Raw genomic sequence first — 26,833 nt, forward strand, 5'->3', positions numbered from 1 at the left:
TAATATTGGAATTTCACAACAATCATCAGGTTCAATATAATCTTTGTATGTTTATGCACTATTTTGAGACTTTATACTTAAAAACGCACGTGTCGACTAGTAATAAATTAGTACTTTCTAAAAATAATAATTCATCGTCACAAAGAAAAAGTAATCTGGTAAAGACTAAAATCAATCAATCAATCAATCAATCATTTATTTGCTCTAAATGAATAGTTGTAATATCTTTGTTAACCTGCATTTAGAGCAAATAAATGATTGATTGATTGATTTAAAAAAATAAAAATGTGTTGTTTGAAATTTGAATCAATGAATCTCTATATTATATCTCTATATCTGTATAGTACATTTTTCCTAGAAATTATGGAAACACTGTGGCTTTGGCGTTACGAAACCTAAGGGGTTTGGTTTTATTTGATAAGCCGTCATTATGATTTTTATACAATGTACCAACTCAGGGAAATTTGTAACAGTGAAGTTATTTAAATGTGCCTACAGTAGTTAGGCGGCGTTCTATACAAATATTAGCAATGTACCTAGGGATCCTTACTAATACAAAAATACACAGCAGATCAACATGATGACGAAAATGTCTAAAAGCTTTTTATTACCAGTGTTAATCTCTATTAGTAAGGGCCCATAGTATTTATTGTTTCACAAAATAAATACATTTTAATTATTATTAGATAAATCAATATCAGTTACCTAGTGATTTATCGACTCAGTTGATTGTCGGCCAGCACTTGATCTTAGCTCACGTCGCGGTCCCAATGATGATTCTTCTGAAGACTTCCGTCCTTTCTTTCGCATACCTTTACGTCCACCATCAGTGGAAGATGTGTCGCCTCCATTATTGTCATCTACATTGTCTGTACTTTCACTGTCTATGTTGTTAGAACAATCTTTTTTTTTTAAATTTTCATTTTCGTTATTAGTGTCTTTTTCCCTAGGACTTGAAATTCTTTGATGTACTTTATCTTCCCTATCAGGATTAGAAACGATTAAAGATGTCGCCGATTCAGCTGAGCGGTTCATCTCGAAATCACTAGCTTTCATGCCAGTTTTTATAACAGTCGAAGGTGCAATTAAATCTTCCAGATCCATTTCACTCGTGTTTGTCGTGTCCGAGCGTTTATCGATGTTTCTAATTAACTCCGATGAATTATCCTTCATTTTTTTGGAAATTGACTGTATAGCCAAATTCTCTGGCTCATTACTTATTTCATCCAAGGTTCGTTTATGAGCAATAGAAATGTTAGAAGCAGTATCATCTGTTGTCATGCGTGATAAGTATTCAGGAGGTTTTCCTAGTTTGTCATATGAATCTTTTTCTAGATCTTTAGATTTTTTGGCTTCAGTAGAACTAACAAGACTAGCACTCAACGCTCCTGAAGCCATTTGTTCTAATAGCATTTTGCTAATATCTATATCTTTCTTGTCACCTTTTAACAGTTTTTCTTGAACAGCCGCAAATTCTGGTGGCATCTGGGACCGCAAAGGATCAAATGGAAGTTTCTTTTTATCTGCTTTGGATAAATCAGTTGCTGCTGTTTCAAGGCTATCACTGTCCCGAGATCTCTTTTCTGCTTTCAAAGCAGCCTCATAATTTAATGTTTGTTTAGACAATGATTCTAATAAATAAGGATCCGGCGGTAATAATATTTGCGGTAGATGACTTGACTGAGAACGATCAGAAACTTTTTGCTGTCGAGATGCAGAAGAAGTAGTCGTAACAGTGGACGATCTGGCAGCCGTCGTCTTTGAACTACTACGGGAACTATGGCTTGAACTATGTAAAGATGATGCATTCGAACTAGCTGCTAAATTACCACTTAACAGTCCCAATGCATCATATGCAGAAGACATGCCAGAATGAACACCGAATGGCCCTAAACCACTCAAGCCTAATTGAGGATACAACATATTTGGATTTGGAAAAACAAATGGAAATTGAGAATTTGTTGATTTCGAAGTAGACGCACTCGACGTTTCAGCTGGTTTTCTCGTTTTAGTTTTATTGTCTGTTGAACCACTTGTTGAACTTAGAGTATTCATATCTAGAGAAGGAAATCCAGGCAATCCTAATCCTGCTAAGTTTGCAAATATATTTCCCCCTGTCATGTTTCCGAGCAAATTAGGCATACTATTGAAAGAATTTAACAGTGGGTTATTTTTAGGGTCAAAACTACTCAAACTTGAAAGTAATTTAGGGTCGAATCCAGTCAGATTAGATAGAGTTGCAGCTAAAGTTTTAGGGTCAAACGCACTCAAACTGGATAGGCTAGCAAGTAGTGCAGGATTTAAGCCAGCTATATTTTGATTTAAATGTGTATTCGAAGACAAAATGTTAGTTGAGGTGGAATCGAGAGTAGGTGGTCTACCCTTTTTACGTTCTGGTACAGAACTAGTCGGCTGCATCGGAGAATGTCTCGGATTTCGCACATCTTGGGGCAACTTTACATGTTCCTTTATACCTTCTGTCCATTTAGAGTCAATGTCGTACATCGGATTTTCCGCAATCCATTGCGCTAAGTGTTTCAACTGCGGCGCTTTGTGCCCCATCAGCCGTTTGCCCGTGACGCGGTGGACGACCGGCACATGCTCGTCGGGCGCGAGCCGCGGCGGCAGGCCGCGTCTGCGCGTGTCTACGTTGGCTTGCTCGGCTAGCCATTTGTTGACTTTAGCCTCGTGAGAGTAAGGTTTGGGCGTCGTAGATGTATTCTTTTGCGGCTTATTGCTTTGCTCGAGAGATTGTTGTAAAAAGGATGATAATTCTTTTGACGAAGCGTGCGGTGAAGGTACATTCGTAACAGTCACAGAAAACGGTTTTTGAGTTGGAGGAGTCGCAGTGGTGCTACTGGGAGGAGCCGCAGGCGTAACTGTCACTTCGGGCAACACTGATGAACTTTTGGTTCTCGGATTGTCGTACGAAACCGAAGAAGTCGGACTTTGTCCTTTAGCTGCAGATAGCCCGAGGACAATTTCATCTAGTTTCTTTCTTTTCTTTTCTTTGGTAGTAATTTGTTCCGGTGCGGGCTGTAAAGGTAATACGATTATTAGAAGTGTATTTAAAATCTCATTTTTACCGGTGATTTATAATTATTACAGATTTCATTTATATTTTATTATGAATAACATATGCAAATAGGGTTTTTTCGGGATAAAGGCGGAAACAAGTTATAGGAGGCGGCTGACAGATAAGCCAAATAAGTATAAGTCACTTATTTGGTCAATACTTAGAAGTTAGAACACTGAACTGCGCAAACTGTCGGACGCAACCTTGAGCGCTCAGATGCGTGAGAGATATCTCGCAAGTCGCGTTCCAAATGACTGTGCACACCTATCAGTCGCGGCTGACAATTTTTTTGTCGATATTACTCCAGAAATACATTAATCCTTGACTGTTTTCAACTTCTTTTTTACAAAGGTTGTACTGTCAGGTTGGTCTCATGTTTTCTCGTGAATTCTGATGAATAATTTCGGAGATGGAGGACGAAACTCGTCAACGGGTTACAACAAATCATACGCGATCAGTGTAATAGCTTTGTAAAATGTGTTAGCCATACATTACATTTTTATTTCTTCAGGTAATAATGACCAATATGGGTAAAAAATGGTACCAAAAACTTCTCAGTGTAATTCAATACGGGTTTGATTATCATTCAGAACTCTAATAAATTAGCAGAAGCTCCAAGACATGGATATATGTAGGCTCTGTAAAGAGGATCATCTGTCAACAACTGGCACAAGTCCATAAACATAGTCTTTACCTAGGGAAACACATACTGCACCTGGAGGAGGCAAAAAACATCTCGATCAAGAAGCTGCTGCTGTTCCTTTCAATTAGTATTGGACGAGAACTGTAAAACGGTAGCGATCACAATAGATTGGCAACAGTCAAAGTGATACAGGATCTGAAGTGACCTGCATAGCCACCAACTCAACAAGAAGATCATTCAGAAGATTTCACAAGGAAGGTTTAATAGTATTCTAATATAATACTTTCATATTTCTATGGAAAAGGTAGGCTCTTGTGCGAAGCAGGGTTTAGCAGACTAGTAAAAGAATGTAGTAAAACAAAAACCTAATAACACATACCACATTTTTCCTCTTCATCAATCTCGTCAGCGTGTCGTCCAGCCTGCTCCGCGGCTGCGCGTCCGCCTGCGGCGTGCGGCGCCCCATGGAGAAGTCTTGCGCCTCGCTCAGGTCGAGCGGCGCGGACAGGTCGACGGGCGCCGGCGCGGGCGCGGGCGCGGTGGGCGAGGGTGAGGGCGCGGCGGCGGGCGCGGGCGGCGCGGCGGGCGCAGGCGATGGCGCCACGCGCTGATGCGCCGGCGGCGGCGCGGGCGTAGAGCGCCGCGAGCCCGAGTCGCTCGAAGCGTCGTCGCGCTCCACGACCGATCTGTGCGGTTCCCGAGACGATGAATGGGCAGCCTGAGGCGACGAAAGTAAAGCGTGCAATTTGGCGCGTTCAGTTTCTACGTCGATGGCGATGTGGCGTTTTTGATTCTGTTTGCGATCGTCCGATGCTTCTGCCTGTGCACCCGCCCCATCTGCACCCTTGGACGGGACCATCGCCGCCGAGGCGGACGGCCATTCGCAGTTCTGAACGGCATGAGCGATATGGTGGAGCCTCGTTTCGAGAGCTCTTTCTGAGAACCAGTGTTCCGGCGTCAGCGTTTCGTCAATTCGTCCCAGTTTCGCCAACGTCTCCAGTTCGGAAAGGGCGTCCGTGTCCTCTTCGGCGTCTCGATCGTGGACGTTAGACGTGCGCTTGCTGCGTCGTAATGACATTCTTGGCTCTGCAGCTGTTTCCGACGCGCCTTTGTCCTCCTCGTCAGAAACAGCTTTTTGTAAATCACTTGCCATTCCACTCTTATATTTGGCGTTCCATTTTCTAGCGCAATCGGCAAAAGGGAGTTTCGGATCGCAGAATAATTTATTGTATGTGTCTCCCAATCCATGTCTGTAAAATATGAAATTCTTTGATGTAGCGCTAAAAGGGAATAAATACGCAAAAGAATAGTACATTACAGTCCAGGCTCCGGCCTGTTAATAAAGTTGACTCACTGCAGCATCCTGAAAGAGTTCTGTATAATTCTTTATTATTTTTTATCAAAATGAACCTTCTGTATTATAATCACTACGCGCGACGTTCTTGTGGAAATGTACTATTATTTTGCGCGGGATCGGCGCACACGGCTTCAACGCGCGGAGATCGGTCAATACTGTGACGCAGACGCGTCCCCGCCGCCACGCGCGGGGCTTCTAATTAATATTTAATTATAACAAAAATATGTATAATAATATTGACAGGGCTCCTCACTTGCACACGCCCAGCACCAGCAGCTTGTCGTGGCGCGCCGGTTGCCACCACGGCGGCGCGTCCAGCGAGCGCTCGCACAGCGCCAGGCGCGCCTCCAGCGCGGCGTGCGGCGCCACCTCCTCACGCAGCACGCGTAACAGGTCGATCCTGGGGATACGCGCAAGTTAAACCCGTTCTCACGCGAGGTATTCAACATAAAATGAATTTTCAATAATGATGGTTGCCAACTGATCAAATCAGCTACTTTCTATCGAACGTCAAACAAGATACGCGCTTAGTATGGCAACTTGTATAAAATATATTTTGAGTTTAATTGACAATAATTTAAAATCGTTAGCAAACTTAAAACTAACAGTGGACGTCGATGTTACGAATTTTGCAACACCCTATTAAATTATCCTAAAAAAGCATTTATTTTTGACTTTGGTACCATCTCCCAAGTGGAGCACAGCCGCTCGCGTTGGCATTTTTGTGCGACTAGTATGTGAAGGTATGCGCCGTGTGTATATTGTCACATACCTGACGAACCCTCTTTTTCAACGGCGACGCAATCAGTCTAGCAATATGCAGGGCTAATCGAAAAAAAATCAGAGGTTCAAAATAGCCTTGCCTCTACGATTATAGACAAATGGATATTGCATGGAAGACAGAAGTCTTCGAATCATTTAGGATATGAAACTATGTTAAAAGATTATCTTCATTTTCGCTTTAATCTCTATACTTTACCATTTTAGTAATCAATTCAGTCAAGTGACGTATATTTGAGTGCCCGGTGAATGGTACTGTGATATACAACTGTGATTATTACAGCTTGAGGTAAAATATTTAGTTAAAAATTGTGATAGTTTGTAATTCTTTAGGAATATTATCCTACACAATTTGTCGTAAAAGTCAGCATCTTTGGCTATCGATTTGTTTAGTTATCACCACATTTTATTCGCGACACTGACATACCTCTCCAGCGTAGCGATCGCTCGCTCCTCGCCGATGGGTTCCGCTTTCAAGTCCGCCCGCGTAGGCAGCTCCGCCTCGCCGACCGAGAGGCCGCATTGTCGTTTACACATAGCCATAAACGCCTTGAGATAGTCCGTTAAAGCGTCGTCGCTTTTAGAATCCAGCCGAGCCAGCGATCTAAAACGGCTCCAACGTAAACTTTTCGTGGCAGGGTCGAACTCCACTCCGTAGGAGGCCACGGTACGTCGGAAGGCTTCCTCGTCGGCGCGCGTCCAACGCCACTGGGAAATTTCATCTCTGGCGAGCTGGTCCATTCTCTCTCGACGTTCCATCTGTGTAAAATAAATGATCATCAATGATGAAACAAATACCTTCAAAATAAGGAACGACAAACAAGTGAATGACGGGAATATGCCTCATATGAACCTTGGCTCGCTGCTGCAGCTTGAGCTCTTCGCGCTTGTAGTTGCGCTGGTAGGCGGTGATGAGCCGGCGCAGGCGCGTGTTGAGGTCCTGCATGGAGGGCCACAGATGCGTGGGCGCGTCGTCGTCCGGGCGCGAGGCGGGCGAGGCGGCGGGCGAGGCGGCGCCGGCGCCGCTCGACACGTCGTCCGTGCACTCCTCGTCGCCGGCCACGCTGTCCCGAATCTTTCTCTCCTCGCTCCTGTGGCGATAACGAACCGTTACATCTGGCCGTCAATTTTATTTACAGGTTTTAAAATGATCTAGCAAAATTTGAAGCACTTTATGCGCTTGAATACCGGGGGGTAAAATAAGAAAAAAATCGTCACCGCCGCAGAGGAGAGAACCACCTCTCTGTCTCATAGTTTCCTTTATCTCTGTTGGTCATTGCGTATCGGCACGGGCCAATTTTCAACAAACTTTAACAATCATCATCAAACTTTTCAACAATCATCAAAGTAATTAGGCCGACTTACACTAAATCTTTACACATCTACAATTTCCCAAAGAAACTCCGCATTCGTGAAAACTGTATGGTAATATATACAATAGTTTCTGAGATTAGCGCGAATAGTCAGATAAACCCGGCGAGTCCCATCAAGTAGTGAGCACTCACTTGATGTCGGTGCACTCGGCGTCGTCGGGCGGGCCGAGCTTGTCCACGAAGCACAGCTGCGGGTCGGAGCGCATGGCCAGGTAGTGCTCGTAGCCGTGCTTGTAGGTGCCCACCAGCAGCGACACGTCGCACTCCGCGTCCCACCACAGGCGCGGCGGCGCGCTGTCCACGCCGCGCGGCACTCGCATGCCCATGGTGCTGAGCGACAACCAACCATGTTACCTTGTGTTATCTACGCTTCTATCTTACTATCTTGATAATGAATCATTCAAAAAGAGAACCTCAATAACACAATTTATTCATCTAGTGCATCTATTATGAAAAAGTAAATCATAATCACACTAGTATTATTTATTATAAAGTTGGCAACCCTCTGACATGGTTATCGGAGACTTCTTTTCGCTTCTTATGGCGGAAAATCAAAGAGTTCCTACGGGATTTTGAAAAACTTAAATCCACGCGGACGAAGTGACGGGCGTCAGCTAGTATGCTATATATTATTAGAGTAGGTACTCTTTATCTCATAGGTAACCAGTTGATTAATTTTAGATCATTTTAACACACATACATACATACATACACACAAACTTTCGCCTTTATAATATTAGTGTGATACTGCATAATATAATACTACCAACTGATATTTTTTAACTAAGGGTTTTCCACTAGCAAAAGTTAGCATGGTAAAAATTACCAACCTAGCATGGCATCCACTGTCGATTTGTGTAGCATAATCACCGATTACTTCATGTTTTATATAATACATCATACGGACTCTCAACAAAACTCTGAAAAACGAAAACAAACATTAAAGACAATAATCATAATATCAACAAAAATTTTTTGCAGGTAAAAAAACTATTATCATACACTGACTTGTTGGCATGTCTGAACAGGTGTTTCTTATAGCTGCTTTCTAAGTAAGCTTCACAGTCATATTTATCAATTGAACTCCAGTGATTATGGTCTTCCCATTTTTGGGTATCGTTTACCCTTGGCACATCTTTGAGTCTATTCTTTTTTTTTGCATTTCTGCCTCGTGGTACAGGATTATGTAAGCCACTATGATTTCTCGAAATTGTCACTTCTCCATTTTCACAAGGCTCAATCAGATCCCAAATAAAATTTCTAATTTTTTCATCACCCTTATAATGTCGCAAGCAGTACAACACCTGCAACAGCAAGGAATATATTACCTATTGTTTACCTGATTTTATTAGTTATTTCTGTTAATTAACAGAATTATATCAGGGCACTTGTACAAGAATTCAACTCAGTGAAAGTCTTTAACTTTCTCAGTATTAGCATGGCAATTCATCATCACTATATTTTACTGTATGATTTTCGCTGTTTTGTTAAAATGACAGCAATTTTTTAGAAATTATTAACAACACAAGCCTTATTTATTATTTTTATTCTAACAATGTTCAAGGGGCAGCACTGAGATTTATTAAAATGTTTTAGGGTCAATTCACACCGGAACAGCAGCGGCCCCTAGCGACCGCGCGCGGCCCTTGACACCAGTTTAGTTTCTACATTCGGTGTAGAGCGGGGAGGGCGCGGCCGCTAGAGGCCTCGCGAGGCCGCGGGCAGTGGCTACCTACCACTGACAAGACGCACGTGGGCACGAAGCCGCTCGCGACGCCGCGCGACATTTTCGAGCTTTTCAATCTATACTTGTATTTTAATTATGTAGATAAAGTTTAAAATTCTTTCACACTGAAAGTGCTCGCCGCGCCGCTACTGTTCAGGTGTGAATCGGCCCTTAGTCCAAAACACCACAAAGGACAGGCCTGCAACTTGCACACCTGATGCTTGCAAGTTTCAGTCCAAATGCAAACTTGTCTTAAGTTTACTTAGGTTTGGTACTATTATTGAAGAGTGTCTGGTTGGTTCTCCTTGATAGGAACAGCATTCCGAATCAGTGGTAAATTATTTTGACCATTCAAAAGCACTATAGTTTACTTGAATAAAAATTATTCTATTCCATTGGATTATTTGTCATCCATACTAGGCCAGTCTCACTTGGTCACGTGACCCGGAATAAATACCTGCGGCGACGAGAGCCGCTGGCAACTTCTGATCCCCTTCGATCTCATAAGTGAGAGAAATAAGAGAGAGAGATAATATATAAGAAATGAGAGTTTACCCGATAGAAAGACAGATCGAATTGTTAAACTTTAGACTGCAGTGCTCTGCGAGCTAAATTGCACTTTATTGCGTGGTACCAAGAGTCGATTTTTTTTAAACGTCTTTGCGAAGTTAGTAGTTAGTACATGTGAGTAATGAAGTATTTATTGTGTGTCCATGCGTTCGTCATAGCAAAATAAAAAGAAACAACAATCTTTTACACTTACGATTATACGCGCGCAGTCTTCAATCACTGGCAAAGTCCAACCTTTTCTGAATTGATTCTTGTCTAGTATCTCTTCCCATCGCGCCCATCTAAGGTACAAATAACAATAGTGTTCACTGTTAAATGGTATTATTACAAAAAAATTTGGTGCGAATTAAACATGCCAATTTTTCCATGCAACGCATGTGTTTAAAGTGTGTGTGTGTGTGTCACACCGTGTTCGCGAAGTGAGCGCAGTTTTTTTACATATTGCCAATGGAATGCTCATATCTGTTTCCTTTTCGGCATCCCGCAAAATCAAATCTAGGTATTCGAAATTTGATAAAACAAGCACGATTTTTAGGGTTCCGTACCTCAAAAGGAATAACGGAACCCTTTGTTGTCTGTCTGTCCATCCGTCTATCAAGAAAACCTACCTATTTCCCGTTGACCTAGAATCATGGGCAGGTAGGTAGGTCTTATAGCACAAGTAAAGGAAAAAACCCGCAAACCGTGAATTTGTGGTTTCACCCCAAAAAAAAAATATTAAAATGTATTAATGAACAAATAATTAGTATTTTCAATTTTCAAAATAAGATAACAATACCAACCATAATGAAAGGGCTTTACCTGCACATTCAAAAACAGATTTTTATTTATTTTGTGCATAATAGTTTTTGATTTATTATGCAAGATGTCGGAAAAAATACCCGAGTACGGAACCTTCGGTGCGCGAGTCTGACTCGCACTTGGGCGGTTATATCTTTCTTATCACACCCTCCTTTTTTCTATTATTTCTATCGGACCTCATTTGTTTCAACACTAAGCACCCAGTGTAATCTTTTACTCGATATTGGACTGACTGGAAGCTGGAGTCAACTGATTTGGTTGCATCACAATTTAAGGAAACATCATAATTGGTTGTCACTTACCCAAATGTAAGGAGACCACGTTCAATCTTAAAACACTCTGATCTGGTCCAAGATCCATAAACAACTTCCTCATCTATTGGAATCCCTTCATGTCGTGGCACATAATCGTCACTAGCATATCTTCTTCCTTTTCTACCTAGTTTATCTTTCTTTCTTTTACTCCTGAGGCTGATACCTAATAATATAGAAATAGCATCAATATTAAATAGTTCAATATTGGGATTCGATTACTTTTTTATCGATACGGCGCAGTGTCTCACCAAGTTGGTGCACAAACATAAGGCCATGCTGCAACTGGGCAGGCAGGGCAGTGGAATAGATTATATCGCGAATATTATTATAGACATTAGAAAGTTGAAAGTTATATAATTCAAGATTTATAGGATGTAAACTATAATGACGAAATACACTACATAAATAATTCATGTTTTTTATGGTTAATTCTAACAATTTATTTAGAGGTACAGAATAGGATGTTCTGATATTTTTACACCCTATGGTCCCTATTTCATTAATTTTGCATATTTCCTAGGGAGCAGTGGTGTCCGTGCACTATCAGTCAGTCAATCGGAACAATTTCATTTTATATTTTTATTGATTTCTTGACTGCAGTTGGATGAAAATATATATTTAAGACAAAAAGGATTGTAAAACCTAAATTTGCAATTATTAGTAGCATTATGTAAAAAAATATCATGCTATTTTCAATAGTATCTATATTATAAAGACGGATATAGGTTAATATAATAAAAAACTTAATACTAGCAAGCCTTGCCACCATTCAGAGATTGCATGCCAGACAGTAAATCATCCATTTAATAGATGGTGAACCGAACCCATGTTAAGAGGAATTAATTTTGAAAACTCAGGACTCAGGTTAAATTGTTTCTTTTCAATTATATTTTTACAAAAATCAATCAAAAGGGTCTATTTACCTTCTTCATCTTCATCAGAATCTGGCGTCACTTCCATGTCAGACATTTCCATTGGACCATCATCGTGACCATATCTTTTGATAATCGTTCTCTTTCTTGGTTCAGTCACAATTAAATCCTCGTCTTCTTTCTTTTCTGTAGTATCAATCTCTGCTTTTTTAGCCCATTTATTCCAAAAATCAGGATCTCTTATGTCAATGTCTGATCTCTGATCTGTAGCAGCAAAACTAGCTTTAGAAAATGTAGATCCCTTTTCCGACTCCATTTGAATGACTTGCGTACGACGAGCTAAAATCATTTCAATGTCTTCTTCGCAAAACTTGTCGCCAGCATTATCCTCGTCCATCACAGCACCATAAGCCCCCTTTTTTAAAAGATCTTCAATTTCTTTTTTTGAGAGTTGTTTTATGCCAGTTTCTTTTCCCTGAGCAGTATTCATACTTTGTAAGATAGCTTTATCTAATCCAAGCTTTAAAGATGCTTTATCAAACATTTCTCTCTCATAAGAATTTCTACAGATTAACCTGTATATTTTTACCATTTTTTGCTGTCCAATACGGTGACATCGAGCTTGCGCTTGTAAATCGTTTTGTGGATTCCAATCGCTGTCATATATTATAACAGTATCAGCAGCAGTTAAATTTATTCCAAGACCACCAGCTTTAGTACATAATAAAAATACAAACCTATCAGAATCTGGTTTAGAAAATCTATCAATAGCTTCTTGCCTTAAATTTCCTCTTATTCGTCCATCAATGCGTTCATAAGGATATTTTTTAAATACAAGATAATCTTCTAATATGTCAAGGCATCTCACCATTTGACTAAATATTAGGACCCGATGTCCTCCTGCTTTAAGCTTTGGTAATAATTTGTCTACCAGAACCATTTTTCCAGACGATTGAATGAGAGCTTTATAGTAAGCTTGCTTGTCTTCTCCGTTCGCTTGTTTGTAATCGAATTGTATTTGGTCTTCCGCGCCGTTTAGCAGGTACGGATGGATACAACACTTCCTTAACTCCATCATAGTGTTCATTAGGTTGGGTATGTTTGCTGCTGATGCTGTACCTTTTTGTAGGAAGCTAAAGTTTCTCTCTAATATTGCTCTGTAATATTTTTTCTGTATATTTGTTAATTCAACCTCTATGATTGTTTCTTCTTTTGGAGCTAGAGTTTTTTCGACGTCTTCTTTTAAACGTCTTAACATCATTGGTTTAAGAAGGGCTTGTAATTTTAGTACTTCTGATTCTGTTTTAAGTTGACCGAATTCAGTCAAAAAGGCTTCGTTGCTCGAAAATTGAGATGGTTCTAAGAAATTCAGCAATGAAAATAATTCGTTTACATTATTTTGTAAAGGTGTTCCAGACAGAAGAACTCGATGTTCTAAATGTAGTTGCCTTAACCCTTCCAGTAATTTACAATTTCGGTTTTTCAGCCTATGAGCTTCGTCTATTACACATAATCGCCAATTAAAAGATTTTAATTCTTGAAAATCTGTCACAATTATTTCGAAAGTTGTAATTAAGACATTAAACTTCGTAATTTCCTTAATCGGTTCTCCTTTTTCATTTTTATAATAAAATTCATATTCTTGTATCATGCTTTTGCTTTGTTGAGATCCATGGTAGACTATCACGTTCATTTCTGTCCAACCTTCAAATTCTCGCTGCCAATTAGGAATAGTTGACAATGGAGCAATAATAAGAAACGGTCCTCTTATACCATATTCCCAAACAGAGTTAACGAATGTCAAACTTTGAATAGTTTTTCCTAATCCCATTTCATCAGCTAGAATACAATTGCGATTATTATGCCAAGAAAATAATAACCAATTTAATCCTTCTAACTGGTACGGCCTTAATGTATTTCCGCCTTTATATAAAGGAGACTCCTTTAATTGGGTCCACTGATCAGCAGATGGTCGTTTCTTGAATTTCCACTTATCTTTAGGCGGATTTTCACTAAAAATCTTATACTGTCGTATCTTATCTATGTCAATATCTTCTTCGAGCTCCCACGTACTGTCTTCATATTGTAAGCTTTTCCACTTAACTAAATAATGTTTGACTACAGTATTGTTAGCTGGATCTTGATTTTCAGACATATCTAAAATTCTTTCAACTTCAATATAATCTGGATTAAAAGGTTCATCATCCAGCAGTTCAAATATGTTCAATTGCTGTGCTTGTTTTTGTTTGAACCGTTTTATTTTAGAGTATATTCGTTTATCACCCTTGTAAAGTTCTTCTTCAGTTTTCCATTCACAATGCAAATACGAGAAATTTCTGTATTTAACATAATATTCTTCAACGTCTACCATTACAGGTTTTGAACATTTATTCTCATTTTCCAAATCATTTTTGCTGATTTCTCTTTTTGGCCCTTCTTCGTCTTTAGGCACGTCGTTGATTACTTTGCCTTCAGTGATTTGAGATTTCGAAGTTTCTGTGTTTACTTTCTGCAATTCTATGTTTTCATCAGTTTCTTTTGGCTCTACCAACTTACTATCTTCATCGGGGTTCAGTGTCTTTTCACTTAGATTCACGTCAATTTTCATTTCCCTTTTTCCCATCCGACATGCTAACACATGCTGAACAATCATAGAGTCCTCTTCAGTTGTATTAACATATATGTAGTTTGGTTTCGGTGTACCTTCAGGTTTATTAGGAGAATCTTTGGTTTCATGGCTTAATTCTTCAAATTCTTTTTCCTGTTTAGGGACTGCCATAGAAAATTCATCATCAGATATGCGAAGTAGTGCATCGTCTGTGTATTTTTTACGTTGTGTATTTCTAGCTGAACGTCGTTTTAAACTGTCATCGCCCTCCGCTGGTGGCGATGGAGGTGGCGTCGACGCTAAGTCGTCAGGTTCTCCATCGGAATCAGGTATACCTCCTCTTTTTTTCCGTTTACCACTAGGTGTTCTTTTAGTTATTAACTTTTTACAACTACTTGCTCCACTGGTTCTTTTTTTGGATCTCTTTTTATGACTGAAACTATCAAAATCATCATCTTTATCAGTGAGATCTTTCTTTGCTTCAGCCTCCTCTAATAATTCTTTAATAGCTATTTTAGATACTGGAATATCATCAAAATCTGTAACATTTGTGTCATCTAATGAGACTTCTTGGTTAGAATTATTCATTTTGGTAATATCTATGGTTGTCATACTTGTATTGAAAGTATGATCTTTTATGGTAGTGTCTATATTATCTGTCTCTAAAAGTTCATTACAAGTCGTGGTGTCAGCGCACACTTCCGATACACCTTTTTTGACATTTCTTTTTCTCTTTGGTGCGTTGGGATCTTTAGGTTCACGTTTTTTTCTTTCTTTAACAGGCTTTACACCTAAATCTTTTCCTACTTTGGGTTCTTTAGGTGTTCGAGGTTTTCTTTCTTTACCTTTACGAGGCCCTCTCTTATACCTTACTTTCTCGGTGTTCATATCATCGATCGATAATGCACTACTATCTAAATTAGCAATTTCATCAGTAGGTTCGGTGTCTATCTCAGAGTGACTATGTAGTCCTGTGCCTGCAGTAACACAGTCTTCTGACACAGGTAATAGATCAAGCGGTTGAGATATCGTCGTCAACTTATCTTTTTTAGCTCGCGGTTTTCTAGGCTTTGCAGGGCCTTTTCCTCGTCCACGACCAGTGGTACTGGTAACCTGAGGACTTTCAACCATTTTCGATCCATAAATTGGATTTTGCAGTATACAGGTTGGTCCACCACTGCATTTATCATTAGTTTCATGATGCTGAAGCATGGATAGCCTTTCTTGAAAACATCGGACCTTTTCTCGATTTTCATTTGATGGCGGTTGACAGTATATTTCTTGTATTTGTTGTTGCAGTGAAGTAATTTCTTGATGATGGCTTGTTGTATATATATTTGAATGAGGTATGTTATTCGATCCCATCATAATCATATTTTGGTTAATATTATGGGAAACGTTTGGTACTACAGAAGGTTGGTTTGATGGCATATTAGGACCTAAGGCACCATGAATATTTTGGGCATTCATTGGCATTCCAACTTGCATACTCTGTATAGTTGAAGGGACACTGCCTTGTATGCTAGTCATATTATTTGAATTATTATGCATAGTTTGCTGTATATTTCCTACAATATTTGGTACAGCAGGAGGAATGCAAGTCATATTACCTTGAGGATTGTGACCAGGCACGCTCGATGAAACAGTATTCGTAAGATTTGTATGTGGTATCGTATGTGGCGACTGAATACTGCCTTGAATGTTCGGTAACGTCGTCGAAGCCAATTGCGGAGCAGATTGGAATGCCGGAGAAACATTGAGATTTTGATTGTTTTGCATGCTAGGTGGAATACTTGGCACTGTAGTAGGAGGTACTATTCCTTGTGATAACATATTTTGGAAAGAACCACTTTGATAACCTTGATTTCTTGAAACATTTAATGTTGAATTATTATCATATTTGTTCGCTCCTGTATTAACACTTGGTGTATGGCTTATAGAGCTTTTTGTTGTTGTTTGTTGTACTGTACTATTCGTAGCATGTTCGCTAGTAGTATCAACATCTACTGAACAAGATAAGTGAGGGTTTTGACTCCGAGATTCGGTATTTTGGTTTATATTTTCACTTTGTTTAGTATCTTCAATATTCAGTACAATATCGACTTTGTTTTCTTCTTTAGACTTTTCTAAATTCTCATATATATCATTAGAATGTAGTACACTGGCTACATTTTCTTTTTGATCCATATTTGCAGCAGAAACAGTTACGCAGTTTGATGGAGTTGTTGTCATTGTAGAGATATTAGAACTCATCAAAATACCTTCTTTAGGTGTGTTTGTCAAAAATCTTGTTGGACTATTATTACCTTCTGAAGACCTTTCAATATCACATTGATTTTTATCTACGATTTTACTTTCAGCGTTTGTAACAGCAATAGGACTTGTTTTTACTTGATCCTGTTTCAGTATTGGCATTGGTGATACATCCAACGATTTCGTTACTTGTTCTGTGTTTTCTAACTGTAGATTACTTATTGAAGTTGGAATTTTATTTTGATTCCACTGTGTCGGAGAAGATACAATATTACGACTCAGTGCTGGTGATGCGGGATTACGCTGAAATGGATATTCTCCACTAGCTGGCAAAACCATTTGTTCTAAAGCTTGAAGAGTATTTTGAGATGAAAATGAACCAGAGACAGGAGGAGGCCCTGATGCAGCAGATGACTGTACAACATTGCGTGAGTTGAGAGGTGAAGCACTGGGTCCTTTAACAGGAGACATAATAGGTCGCGGCGAGAGCTGTGGTTGGGACTGTGGTTGTTGTCTGGGCGAAACCTGCGCTCTTGGGGACATTTGTGGCGAAAGCTGAGGAAATGGCGGCCGATACTGAGGGCTGCCAGTTTCAATTCCACCGGATTTCAGAGAAGCATATTGATTCGTAACATTAACATCCAAAGGATGTTGTACCTGATGAGGCTGATAAGACATGGGAACAGAATGATGTGGAGATCCATAAGGCATTTGAGAAGGGGCAGCATGTGATGGTCCGACTGAAGAAGGAGGCACCTGTGGCTGTCGAGGAACATGGTGTAAAGGAGGAGCTCCTCCATGATGAAGATGTGGGTTAGGATGACTTTGAATTCCAGGTCCAATGCCGCCTGTGTGACTTGGCATACTTTGGTGAGGTTGATGTTGTTGTATTGCTCCATGACTCTGCTGATTATGTGTTAAACCATATTGGTGAGCATTTACGTCCATTTGTTGATGATAAGTAGGATGTTGAGAAATTCTAGTAGCTGCTGGAGGATGCATTTGTGTGTAATTGGGATAGTTCTGAAATTAAAGAAGATCATTGCACTGATTTTAATACACTAACAACTATAATAATTTTGAATAGGACGAAAACGTGCAAATATCTGCCATTTCCTAATGCTCCAAACTATATTTGTAATGATATATAACATTTATATTTATCTAAGGAACAAGTAAGCTCACCCGTGCCTTGCCCGGGTAGGTCAACTAGTATCAAATATTTTGATTGACGCCGCCGGTTTCTTTTTAAATGTTTAGCAGAATAAAAACATCTTAAAATAAGATTTCAGGAGTCATGATCAAGAATTCAATGGATACTTTTTAAATTATACAAAAACATAAATCTAATTAAATTTCGAACGTACAATGTAATAATTTTTTTAAAGTATAGTACAAAGGCTTACCTGCTGTTGTCCATATATTTGCTGAGATGTTGGTTGAGGAAAGTGAGGTTGTCGAGGCATATAGGTGCCATTTTGTGACTGCAATCCACCAATACCAGCAGACTGTAATAATTTACATGAATAAATGATGGAGCTGGTGAACAAAACTGTGTGATTGCACAAAATAAAATTTATAGGAGGAGCAACAAACTTTTTCAAAACTTTTACAGCTTTACTGTAAATTATACCCTTTAGATCCAAATTTTCGGACTTTGGACTGAATTTTAAGTTTTAGGCCGTTTTGCTTGGAAATTAATTCAGATTTGTACTCAGTGGTTCAAAAGCGTCTAGATTAAAGAAAAAAAGTATTTCGATCAGAAGTGTAATTACACCGTTTTGCTCTCCAGAGTCCAGCTCCTCAATGCATACTCCAAGTATTTATTGCAATAATAGTAGTGAACAAAAGATCCACAATAATTAAACTGCTGTGTGTAAAATATAAAAATCTACTAATTACCTCAATAATCCTACTAATGTTATAAATGTGAAAGTGTGGATGGTTTGGATGTTTGTTACTCAAAAACAAAAAATCCGTCAAGGATTTGGCTGAAATTTGGAATGAACATAGATAATATCCTGGATTAGCATATAGGCTACTTTTTATCTCGGAAAATCAAAGAGTTTCCACGGGATTTCGAAAAACCTAAATCCACGCAGGCGAAGTCGCGGGCATCAGCTAGTTTGTTAATATATACTGTACCTGCTGAGGTGCATATTGGTGTATCTTTTGTTGATGTTCATATGAATGTCTGTATCCCGGTGTAATGGGTGAGTATCTATTGGCTCCTGGCGGACCCGACCATACACCCATGTCTCCAATGCCTACAATAATGAAGAGAAATAAACATTTGATGATCAAAATCGCGCATGAAATCTATACTTAAATAAAGCTGTAACTGAACTATTTCTGTACGTTTAATAATATATTTTGAAAATATTCATTGAAAGAAGAATTATTATCGATATAGAGCCTAAAATAGTATTTTTAATATTTTTGTCTGTTTGTCTGTACACACATCGCACTGAAACGGCTTTAAACGCACTTTGGCATACTTATAGCTAATACTCTGGATCAATATATAGCATAGTTTTTATCCCAAAAATGGGGTTTATCTGGGATAGGGAATAATAAAATTTTTGTTGACGTTACCACACGTTACTCCATAACGCAACTCTTAACTGTTTTGACAATTCTATATTTTTTTTTTTAATTTTTATGATAGTGTTTTTAAAAACTATTTGACAATTCTATTATAGGGTTCTGTACCTCAAAACGATAAAAGGAACCCTTGTGATCACTGTGTTGTTGCTTGTTTATCTGTAGTATCTGCCAAAAACGCTACAGGGTACTTCCCGTTTACCTAGAATCATGAAATTTGGCAGGTAACTTCAGATAAAAATGCAGCAAACAATGAAGGATATATGACATTCCCTATACATGTATGTACATAACAATTGTTTTTTAAGAATGGGGCTATGTTTTAACTATTTTGTATTTATTTATGGATACTATGTATTGAAATATTTAAAATTATATTCCAACCATAATGCAGTGGTATACGGGTAATTATGAATTCCCCATGCACCCTGTGGGAGAAGCCGGTGGGTGCACTGGTCCTCCACCAGTAAAACTCTGCATGTCATGCTAAACAATTTGTGATTGACACTTTTTAAAATAAAGCTTAAACTTTCACCAAAAAGTTGTTTTATATATGCGATTATAAGAACCCTTATTCAATATAATATAATGATATTTTATACATGTATTATGTAAACGAAATTTCTAAAGACAATAAATGAAATGTGATAAGTTATTACTAAATTACCTTGTTCTGGTAATGTATACATTGGCTCTGGTCCAGGATGATAGCCCGCATATGAATGCGAGGGGTGCACATGATGCGATGGGTGGAGGGGAGCGTGAGAGGGCTGAGGCAGGCGCGGGCGTGGCGGATAGCTGCCGTAGTCGTGGTACTCGGGTCCCGGGGGACCAGGACCAGGATTCGGCACAGACTGTGAGCTTCCAGCTATTCCACTTGCACCACCACTCCCAAACGTTGCCAGTTTTTGAATTGATCCTTCCTGGCCCACACTATTTGGATTATATGGTTGCCTATAACTTAAAGAAAAAAATATTTGTGTTAATTTAATCAAGCAAAAAATAATATTTAATGCAGTGTAAGATGTTGTACATAATGATTACCTATTTTCTGTTGAATCTTTCGCATCGCCTGTTACTCCAGTTGTGGAGTTACCAGCGAAGGTGTCTCCTCCACCGAGGTCAGTAAGTCCTTCCAACATACCGCTTCCATCATCACCAAATAAATTGTATGAGTCCATCACTCAATTAAGAGTGAATCATAATAAGTTTATAATGTATGTTCCAAGAATAATTTAGATGACCCATATTATTATTCTGAAAAAATTGCAATATGTATTCTCACAAAAATAAGAGTGGTAGGCACATCCCCAACACTTAATTCAAGCGAACAGATTTAATGTTTTTCTTCAAAAAATCACAAAAGTTCTTGGCCCGCTAATTATCTCCAAAACTTTTTTAATTTTAAATTCTCTACATTCTCATAGCTCTCTAAGCTGAGAATGTAGAGAATTTTTGGAGATAACGTACAAAAATCTTTAATAAATTGAAAATTAGCCAAAGAAACGCAAAGCACAATAGAAAAAATTCTTTCTCTGATTTGATTTAAAAATTATATAATTATATATTTAAACAAGTGTAAATTAAAAATTTATAACACCCCCGACAAGTGAAGGTTACAGTAACTAGAAAAGAGCTGATAACTTTAAAACGGCTGAACCGATTTTCTTGGATTATAGCTAAGAACACTCTCGATCAAGCCACCTTTCAAACAAAAAAAACTAAATTAAAATCGGTTCATTAGTTTAGGCGCTACGGTGCCACAGACAGATACACAGATACACAGACACACAGATACACAGATACACACGTCAAACTTATAACACCCCTCTTTTTGGGTCGGGGGTTAAAAATCATCAAAATGGGGCTGTATCTAAGGATATTCGAAGATTGGCTGTTTTACGGCATCATTGACTCTACTACAACGAGAGATTGCGTTTTTGACGTTTCGTTGTCAGATCATATCAATGTGTGCGAGAGGGCACGCTTATTATTTTGTAAGTTGCGTTTTTGCCAGATGTCAAAAACGCAATCTTTCATTGGCTCTACCATAAAATTAATTAAATTAATTAATAATATATATAAAAATTAATAGTTAATTTTTGTAATAATTACTTGTTAATTAAATATAACAATTATTTCAGATTTTAACACAATTATTTCAGATTTTTAGAGTTCCATACCCAAAGAGTAAAAAATAAAAATGGATCCCTATTTTAATGACATTCTGCTGTCTGTCTGTCGGCATGTCACAGGCCTCCAGCTGTATCCACATGTACGAAACCCTAAAAGAGCGAGACCCGAATCGCACTTGGCCGGTTTTTTCGATTGGTAATCTTCGGATATAAGGGGGAACAGTATTCTTTTCGACATTTTGCAAGATAAATCTAAAACTAATTTTGTATTTCTTTGATTCCAATGATGTTGGGTTACTATTATATACAACTATTCTCATGTATATAGCTTTAATAGTTACTGAAATAATCGACTGTGACTGTAGGACGGACGGACGGAGAAAGTCGGTGTAAGGGTTTCATTTTTACCATTTCGGTAATTTGGAAGGCAAATATCAAATAGTGATGATATTGTTATTGGTAGGGCTGGGCCAACGGTAAAAATACAGGTTGTAGGTAGGGGACGTGCTAACGAAAACAATGAATAGGTTGCACGTTCCTTGCGTAACGAAAGTGATGGGTTACCAATGTAATAGTAATTTTGTATTTTTTGAGCACGCAATGTATCGCGGACAATGCGATTACGACGCCCCGCAATGAACAACCACCGCGACAGCCGCCCGCCTGAGCATTAATGTAGGGTACTTAGACAGAGTCGTGACCCCTGATGACTTTTGATAAACAGCTGATCCCGCGAGTATGGAAGTTCAAATTTACATTGCTGTTTTGTATTAAATATTAATATGTTGATGTTTTTTAGGGTTCCGTACGCAAAGGCTGTCAACGAAGACCCTATTACTACGCCTCTGCTGTCTGTCCGTCCGTCTGTTTGTCAGCGGGCTGTATCTCGTGAAGCGTATTAGGAAGAGAGACAGAATTTGTATTTTTATTGCCACTATAACAACAAAAATAATAAAAAGTTCAAAATTGCCACCGTGAAAATTAAAAAAAAATTGTGTTATTTCTTGAACGATTTCTTGTACGGAAACCTTCGTGTGCGAGTCTCACTCGCACTTGGCCAGTTTTTACTTAAAATCAACTATAATAAGTGCATACATTTTGAGAACACACTGGACAATTATTAGCTCTATATTATGTCAAAAGTAAGTTTTTATTCCCTAATCTAAGGCCGCGAGTACCTACACATGTAAGTTTTACTCATATAAGTAACTTACGTGGTAAAAACTTACATAGTTCTCAAAATGTACACATTGTATATAGTATATAAACAGGGAAACAGTATAAGCAAAATGGGATTTGGTCATATCCCTTAGGAATATGGCCAACCCCTGGGAAATGTTAAAACAACAACTCAATTCAACCATTTCACTAAACAAATCTAGTCATATCTTAAAATACTGAGCATAGTTTATAAAACTGGATCAAACAACTTCCTCCTCCACAAAATCACCCCTGGGATTTTGCCATATTCCTGAGGTATATGGCAAAATCCCAGTTTATGCCATTTCGCTGCAACATATAGTTTTATTAAACCCTGAATGTATATACATATCAATAAAATCAATACAATATAAAGCTAAATAAAATCAAGGAAAAAAGTAGGTTTTACTTAAACTGAGGAATATATTAAATTTTTTGCAATTTTAGTATAACAGAAATCTGCCACATTTTCTCAGTAGAATTGAAAACAATATGAATTGTGTCCAAGAACTAGATTATGAAGTTTGGCAGTTGGCACTGTCTTATAGCACAAGTAAAGGGAAAAATCTGAAATCTGTAAAGTGGTTATGTCAGCAAACATGTATGTAATCTGTCATTGTATACAATTCCTAGGAAATAATAATGTATGTTTCCTAAAATCAGCAGGAAATGTGTGAAATAAACTTTACTAAACACATTTCCTTGGAATTCTGTATATAGCAATAGGAAATGTGTAAAACTCAGGATAAAAATGTCTCCAGGTATAAATATTTGTATACAAGTGTGATTATGTATGTCTGTCTGTCATCTAGTAAAGGGTTAAATGTAGGCCAGAACGAAATCTGAGCACTCAAACTCCACACAGCCTTGTCTGTCTCACACTTAGGTTGAAATCTATAGAGTGCACTTTGCTTAGACTTAAGTTTCAGTTAAAACGAGACAGATATATGCCAGCGCGCGGTATAACGCTGTCTTGTTTTTACAGTGTCTTAAGTCTGAGCAAAGTCAAGGTGTGCTCTATAGATCTCAGCCTTAGTCCTTTTAAAGTAAAGCTTGAAGTTAGTCTTCTGGCATAGTCCATGGAAAACTTAATTTATAATCATCATCACCATCATCTTTATTAATACAACCATAAACAAATTTTTATTCAAGACAATACGACAAAAAAAAAATTATGGTAAAGTGGCAAAATCAGCTTCTCAAAAAAATCTATATAGTCAACCATGGTGCAACAATGTAAATGTGCTGATTTACACAATAACAAGTGTAAATTAAAAATTTATAACAACCCCGACAAGTGAAGGTTACAGTAACTAGAAAAGACCTGATAACTTTCAAACGGCTGAACCGATTTTCTTGGACTATTCCGCGCCTACGATCCAAAGTATCTGAGTTTTCCAAAACATCATTTTCAAATAAATAATTATGTATCTAGGCAACATCCATCTTGACAGCTTGACAGCTTGATTTGTCAATTGACATAATATTATGAACCTAATGGTTATCTAACCTTCTTTTCTACAAGAAAACTAGAAAAGAGCTGATAACTCTTAAACGGCTGAACTATTTTTTTTGGATTATAGCTAAGAACACTCTCGATCATGCCACCTTTCAAACAAAAAAAAGTAAATTAAAATCGGTTCATTCGTTTAGGCGCTACGATGCCACAGACAGATACACAGATACACACGTCAAACTTATAACACCCCTCTTTTTGGGTCGGGGGTTAAAAATATTTAACTATACAATCAAAGTGCAAGTGGACATAACAAGTGAGTTTTACAACAATCATTAGCTTTAGGATTTGTATCTTAGGAAATTACATTTCCTAGAAAACATACATGTACTTAATAAAAATTCTTTGATAAATTATTTTGCACATTTCTTAAATTCCATTCCATTCCATTTCAATGCCATCTTGTCCCATACCTATTGTACTCAAAGTCCATCGGACATGATAACAGGACCCAGTCATAACTGGATATTTTGTATTCTCCTACATCGCACGCTAGATGTTTCTGGTAAATATATTATTCACAATCATTTATTTCTTACTTTTTAACCCCCCACAAAAAGAGGGGTGTTATAAGTTTGACGTGTGTATCTGTCTGTGACATCATAGCTCCTTAACTAATGAACCAATTTTAATTTAGTTTTTTTTTGTTTGAAAGGTGGCTTAATCGAGTGTTCTTAGCTGTAATCCAAGAAAATCGGTTCAGCCATTTGAAAGTTATCAGCTCTTTTCTAGTTACTGTAACCTTTGCTTGTCGGGGGTGTTATAAATTTTTAATTTACACTTGTCATGTCTTATCATAATTTTCCTAATAAGTGTACTATCAAGTATGTGAATGTGACAAGATAACGAGGTCCATTCATATCAAAATGCTATTTATCATATTTTGACGTGACTAGACCAGAGTCTAGTTAAATCCACCAGCTAAATAATCCAAAATCATGTAGAAGTTGCAATAGAAAATATATTTTACCTAAGTGAAACTTAATTTTAAACAGTTTGATTATTTTTATACTTTTCTGTAGTGTACAGTTAATAAATAATGCTATATTGAAAAAAAGGGCTGGAAGTACATCAACTATGAAGAAATTCTAAAGTCATGATGTGGCATCTCACCCAAAAATTGTATTGTATTTACTATAAAAGTTTTATATTAGAATGTGATTGAACTCTTCTCTGGATTTCAAGTGCATCTTCTATCTTCTTAACAATTTCTTCATGAAGGAGATAGCATACACAACTAAGGGGAAAAGCTATACGCTTATGATTATATATTACATAGAGCGTAACAACTTCTCCCGTTCAGTTATATAGCATGTTGCTGCTGCACTTTCCTTTAGATACTAATATACTTATTGACCGCTTGATGATAACCATGGGTTTTACAACATTATGACACACAGAAACATTGATGTTACAGAACTTATGGCTCCTAGGATAATATTATAAATTAGAGCTAAAGGATACATAAAACATTTACTTAGTTATCCGTGCTATACCTTTAATACTATCGGATAGCGGTGTATGGTTTTAATTACAATATAACACCAATATTATGACAAAATGATACGTATCGTATTATAACGTAATAGAGGCTTATAAATACTATCAAAGATCGAACTAGACAACTATGAAGTGACTGATAATACTTTAATTTCCCAAATTATACTTACTGTTAGGCGCCACACAATACGATTGATCACAAAATGGATACCATATTTCAAAGAACTGAATGCTATTAAAAGACAAAAAATATACAATATTTTACTAGCTAATCAAGTAATAATAATGGTAATATTGTATTTTTAATAACTGTTGAGATTTCAAGCGAATGATTTTCAAAAATCGGACAATACTTAGATCATTTAAACGTAGTCACTACACTCCGTCCATTTTGTTTCCCTTTGATTGCGATTGAGTTCCTTCAGACTTGAGCAAATGAGCTATGCTGCAGCCTGCGGGGGCCGCGGGGTGCTTGCTTGCGTTTACTGGTCTGTGGTAGGTTTGTTGAACAATATCGATGTATCGATATTTTTTTACGATTTAAAATATCGATGTAAAATATCAACTAGATATTATCTAATGCAAAAACTACGAAAACATAGGTATAGGAGTGTCTGTCTGTAATTTCGAAATAACTACCTCATATTAACCTTATATGGTTATTTGAACGATACCATAACTGAATCACACGTTTTTAAAATTTTGTCTGCCTGTTTGAAAAGGCTAACCTTCGGAACGGCTGAACTGATTTTGACGGGATTTTCACAGACAAGTAGAAAATTGGCCAGAGAGCCACTTTATTAACCGACTTTCAAAAAGGGAGTTATGTTTTTCTACCTATGTGCACCGAAATCTCCGAAATTTCTGAACCGATTTGCTTAATTTTTTTTAATCGATAGAGGAACTTTGTGACATTGTTTCATAAAAAATTTGATTCCAACTCCTCAATCCTGATGTTGCGGGGGATCTCACTATCAATACTGATGTGATTTAGAAACTGTCGGTTATAATTAATTGATTGATATTGAAGGTATCTGTACCAAGTAAAGACTTTGTTGTTGACTTCGCAGACCCGACTCCTCAACCCTGATGCTGTAAGGAATTGCATTCCTAAATCCTGGTGGTCCCTCGGGATGTTTAAAGGATCATCCGTATGTTTTTACGTGTTACAGAAACACGTTGCATCCCGGATACGGGCTATTAAATTTGAATCCCAACTCCTCAATTCTGATGCTGCAGGGGACCTCACCATTAAAATTGATGGGATTTAGAAACTTTCGGATAAAAATTGATTGATATTGAAGGCACAGAGTACATTAAATATACGGGTAAGGTATCTGTACCAAGTAAAGACTTTGTCGTTGACTTCGAGGACCCAACTCCTCAACCCTGCTGTAAGGAGTTGCATTCCTAAATCCTGGTGATCCCTCGGGATTTTTAAAGGATCATCCGTTTAAATGTTTTTACGTGGTACAGAAACACGTTGCATCCCGGGGATGGGCTAT

The 26,833-nt window shown here is 38.0% G+C and overlaps 1 protein-coding gene across 2 annotated transcripts; it reads right to left on the reverse strand.

Annotated features, from left to right (window-relative positions):
- Positions 1-25,791, reverse strand: LOC123864560 (chromodomain-helicase-DNA-binding protein 7). 2 transcript variants are annotated; one of them, XM_045906266.1, is made up of 16 exons: positions 25,499-25,791; positions 20,022-20,234; positions 19,645-19,937; positions 18,519-18,640; positions 17,780-17,881; positions 11,564-17,396; positions 10,629-10,803; positions 9,719-9,806; positions 8,238-8,533; positions 8,060-8,149; positions 7,362-7,559; positions 6,710-6,947; positions 6,284-6,615; positions 5,330-5,476; positions 4,099-4,969; positions 1-3,036 (listed from the first exon to the last, which is right to left on the reverse strand). In XM_045906266.1, exons 2-16 carry the CDS (start codon positions 20,156-20,158, stop codon positions 706-708), a joined length of 11,253 nt encoding a protein of 3,750 aa, XP_045762222.1. In that variant the 5' UTR covers positions 20,159-20,234; positions 25,499-25,791; the 3' UTR covers positions 1-705. The 2 variants fall into 2 exon arrangements, with proteins under 2 accessions (XP_045762222.1, XP_045761451.1); XM_045905495.1 differs by having other exon boundaries at positions 8,232-8,533.
- Between the last annotated feature and the right edge of the window lie 1,042 nt (positions 25,792-26,833).

Source organism: Maniola jurtina, chromosome 1, assembly GCF_905333055.1.
Source record: "Maniola jurtina chromosome 1, ilManJurt1.1, whole genome shotgun sequence".
NCBI classification, from domain to species: domain Eukaryota; kingdom Metazoa; phylum Arthropoda; class Insecta; order Lepidoptera; family Nymphalidae; genus Maniola; species Maniola jurtina.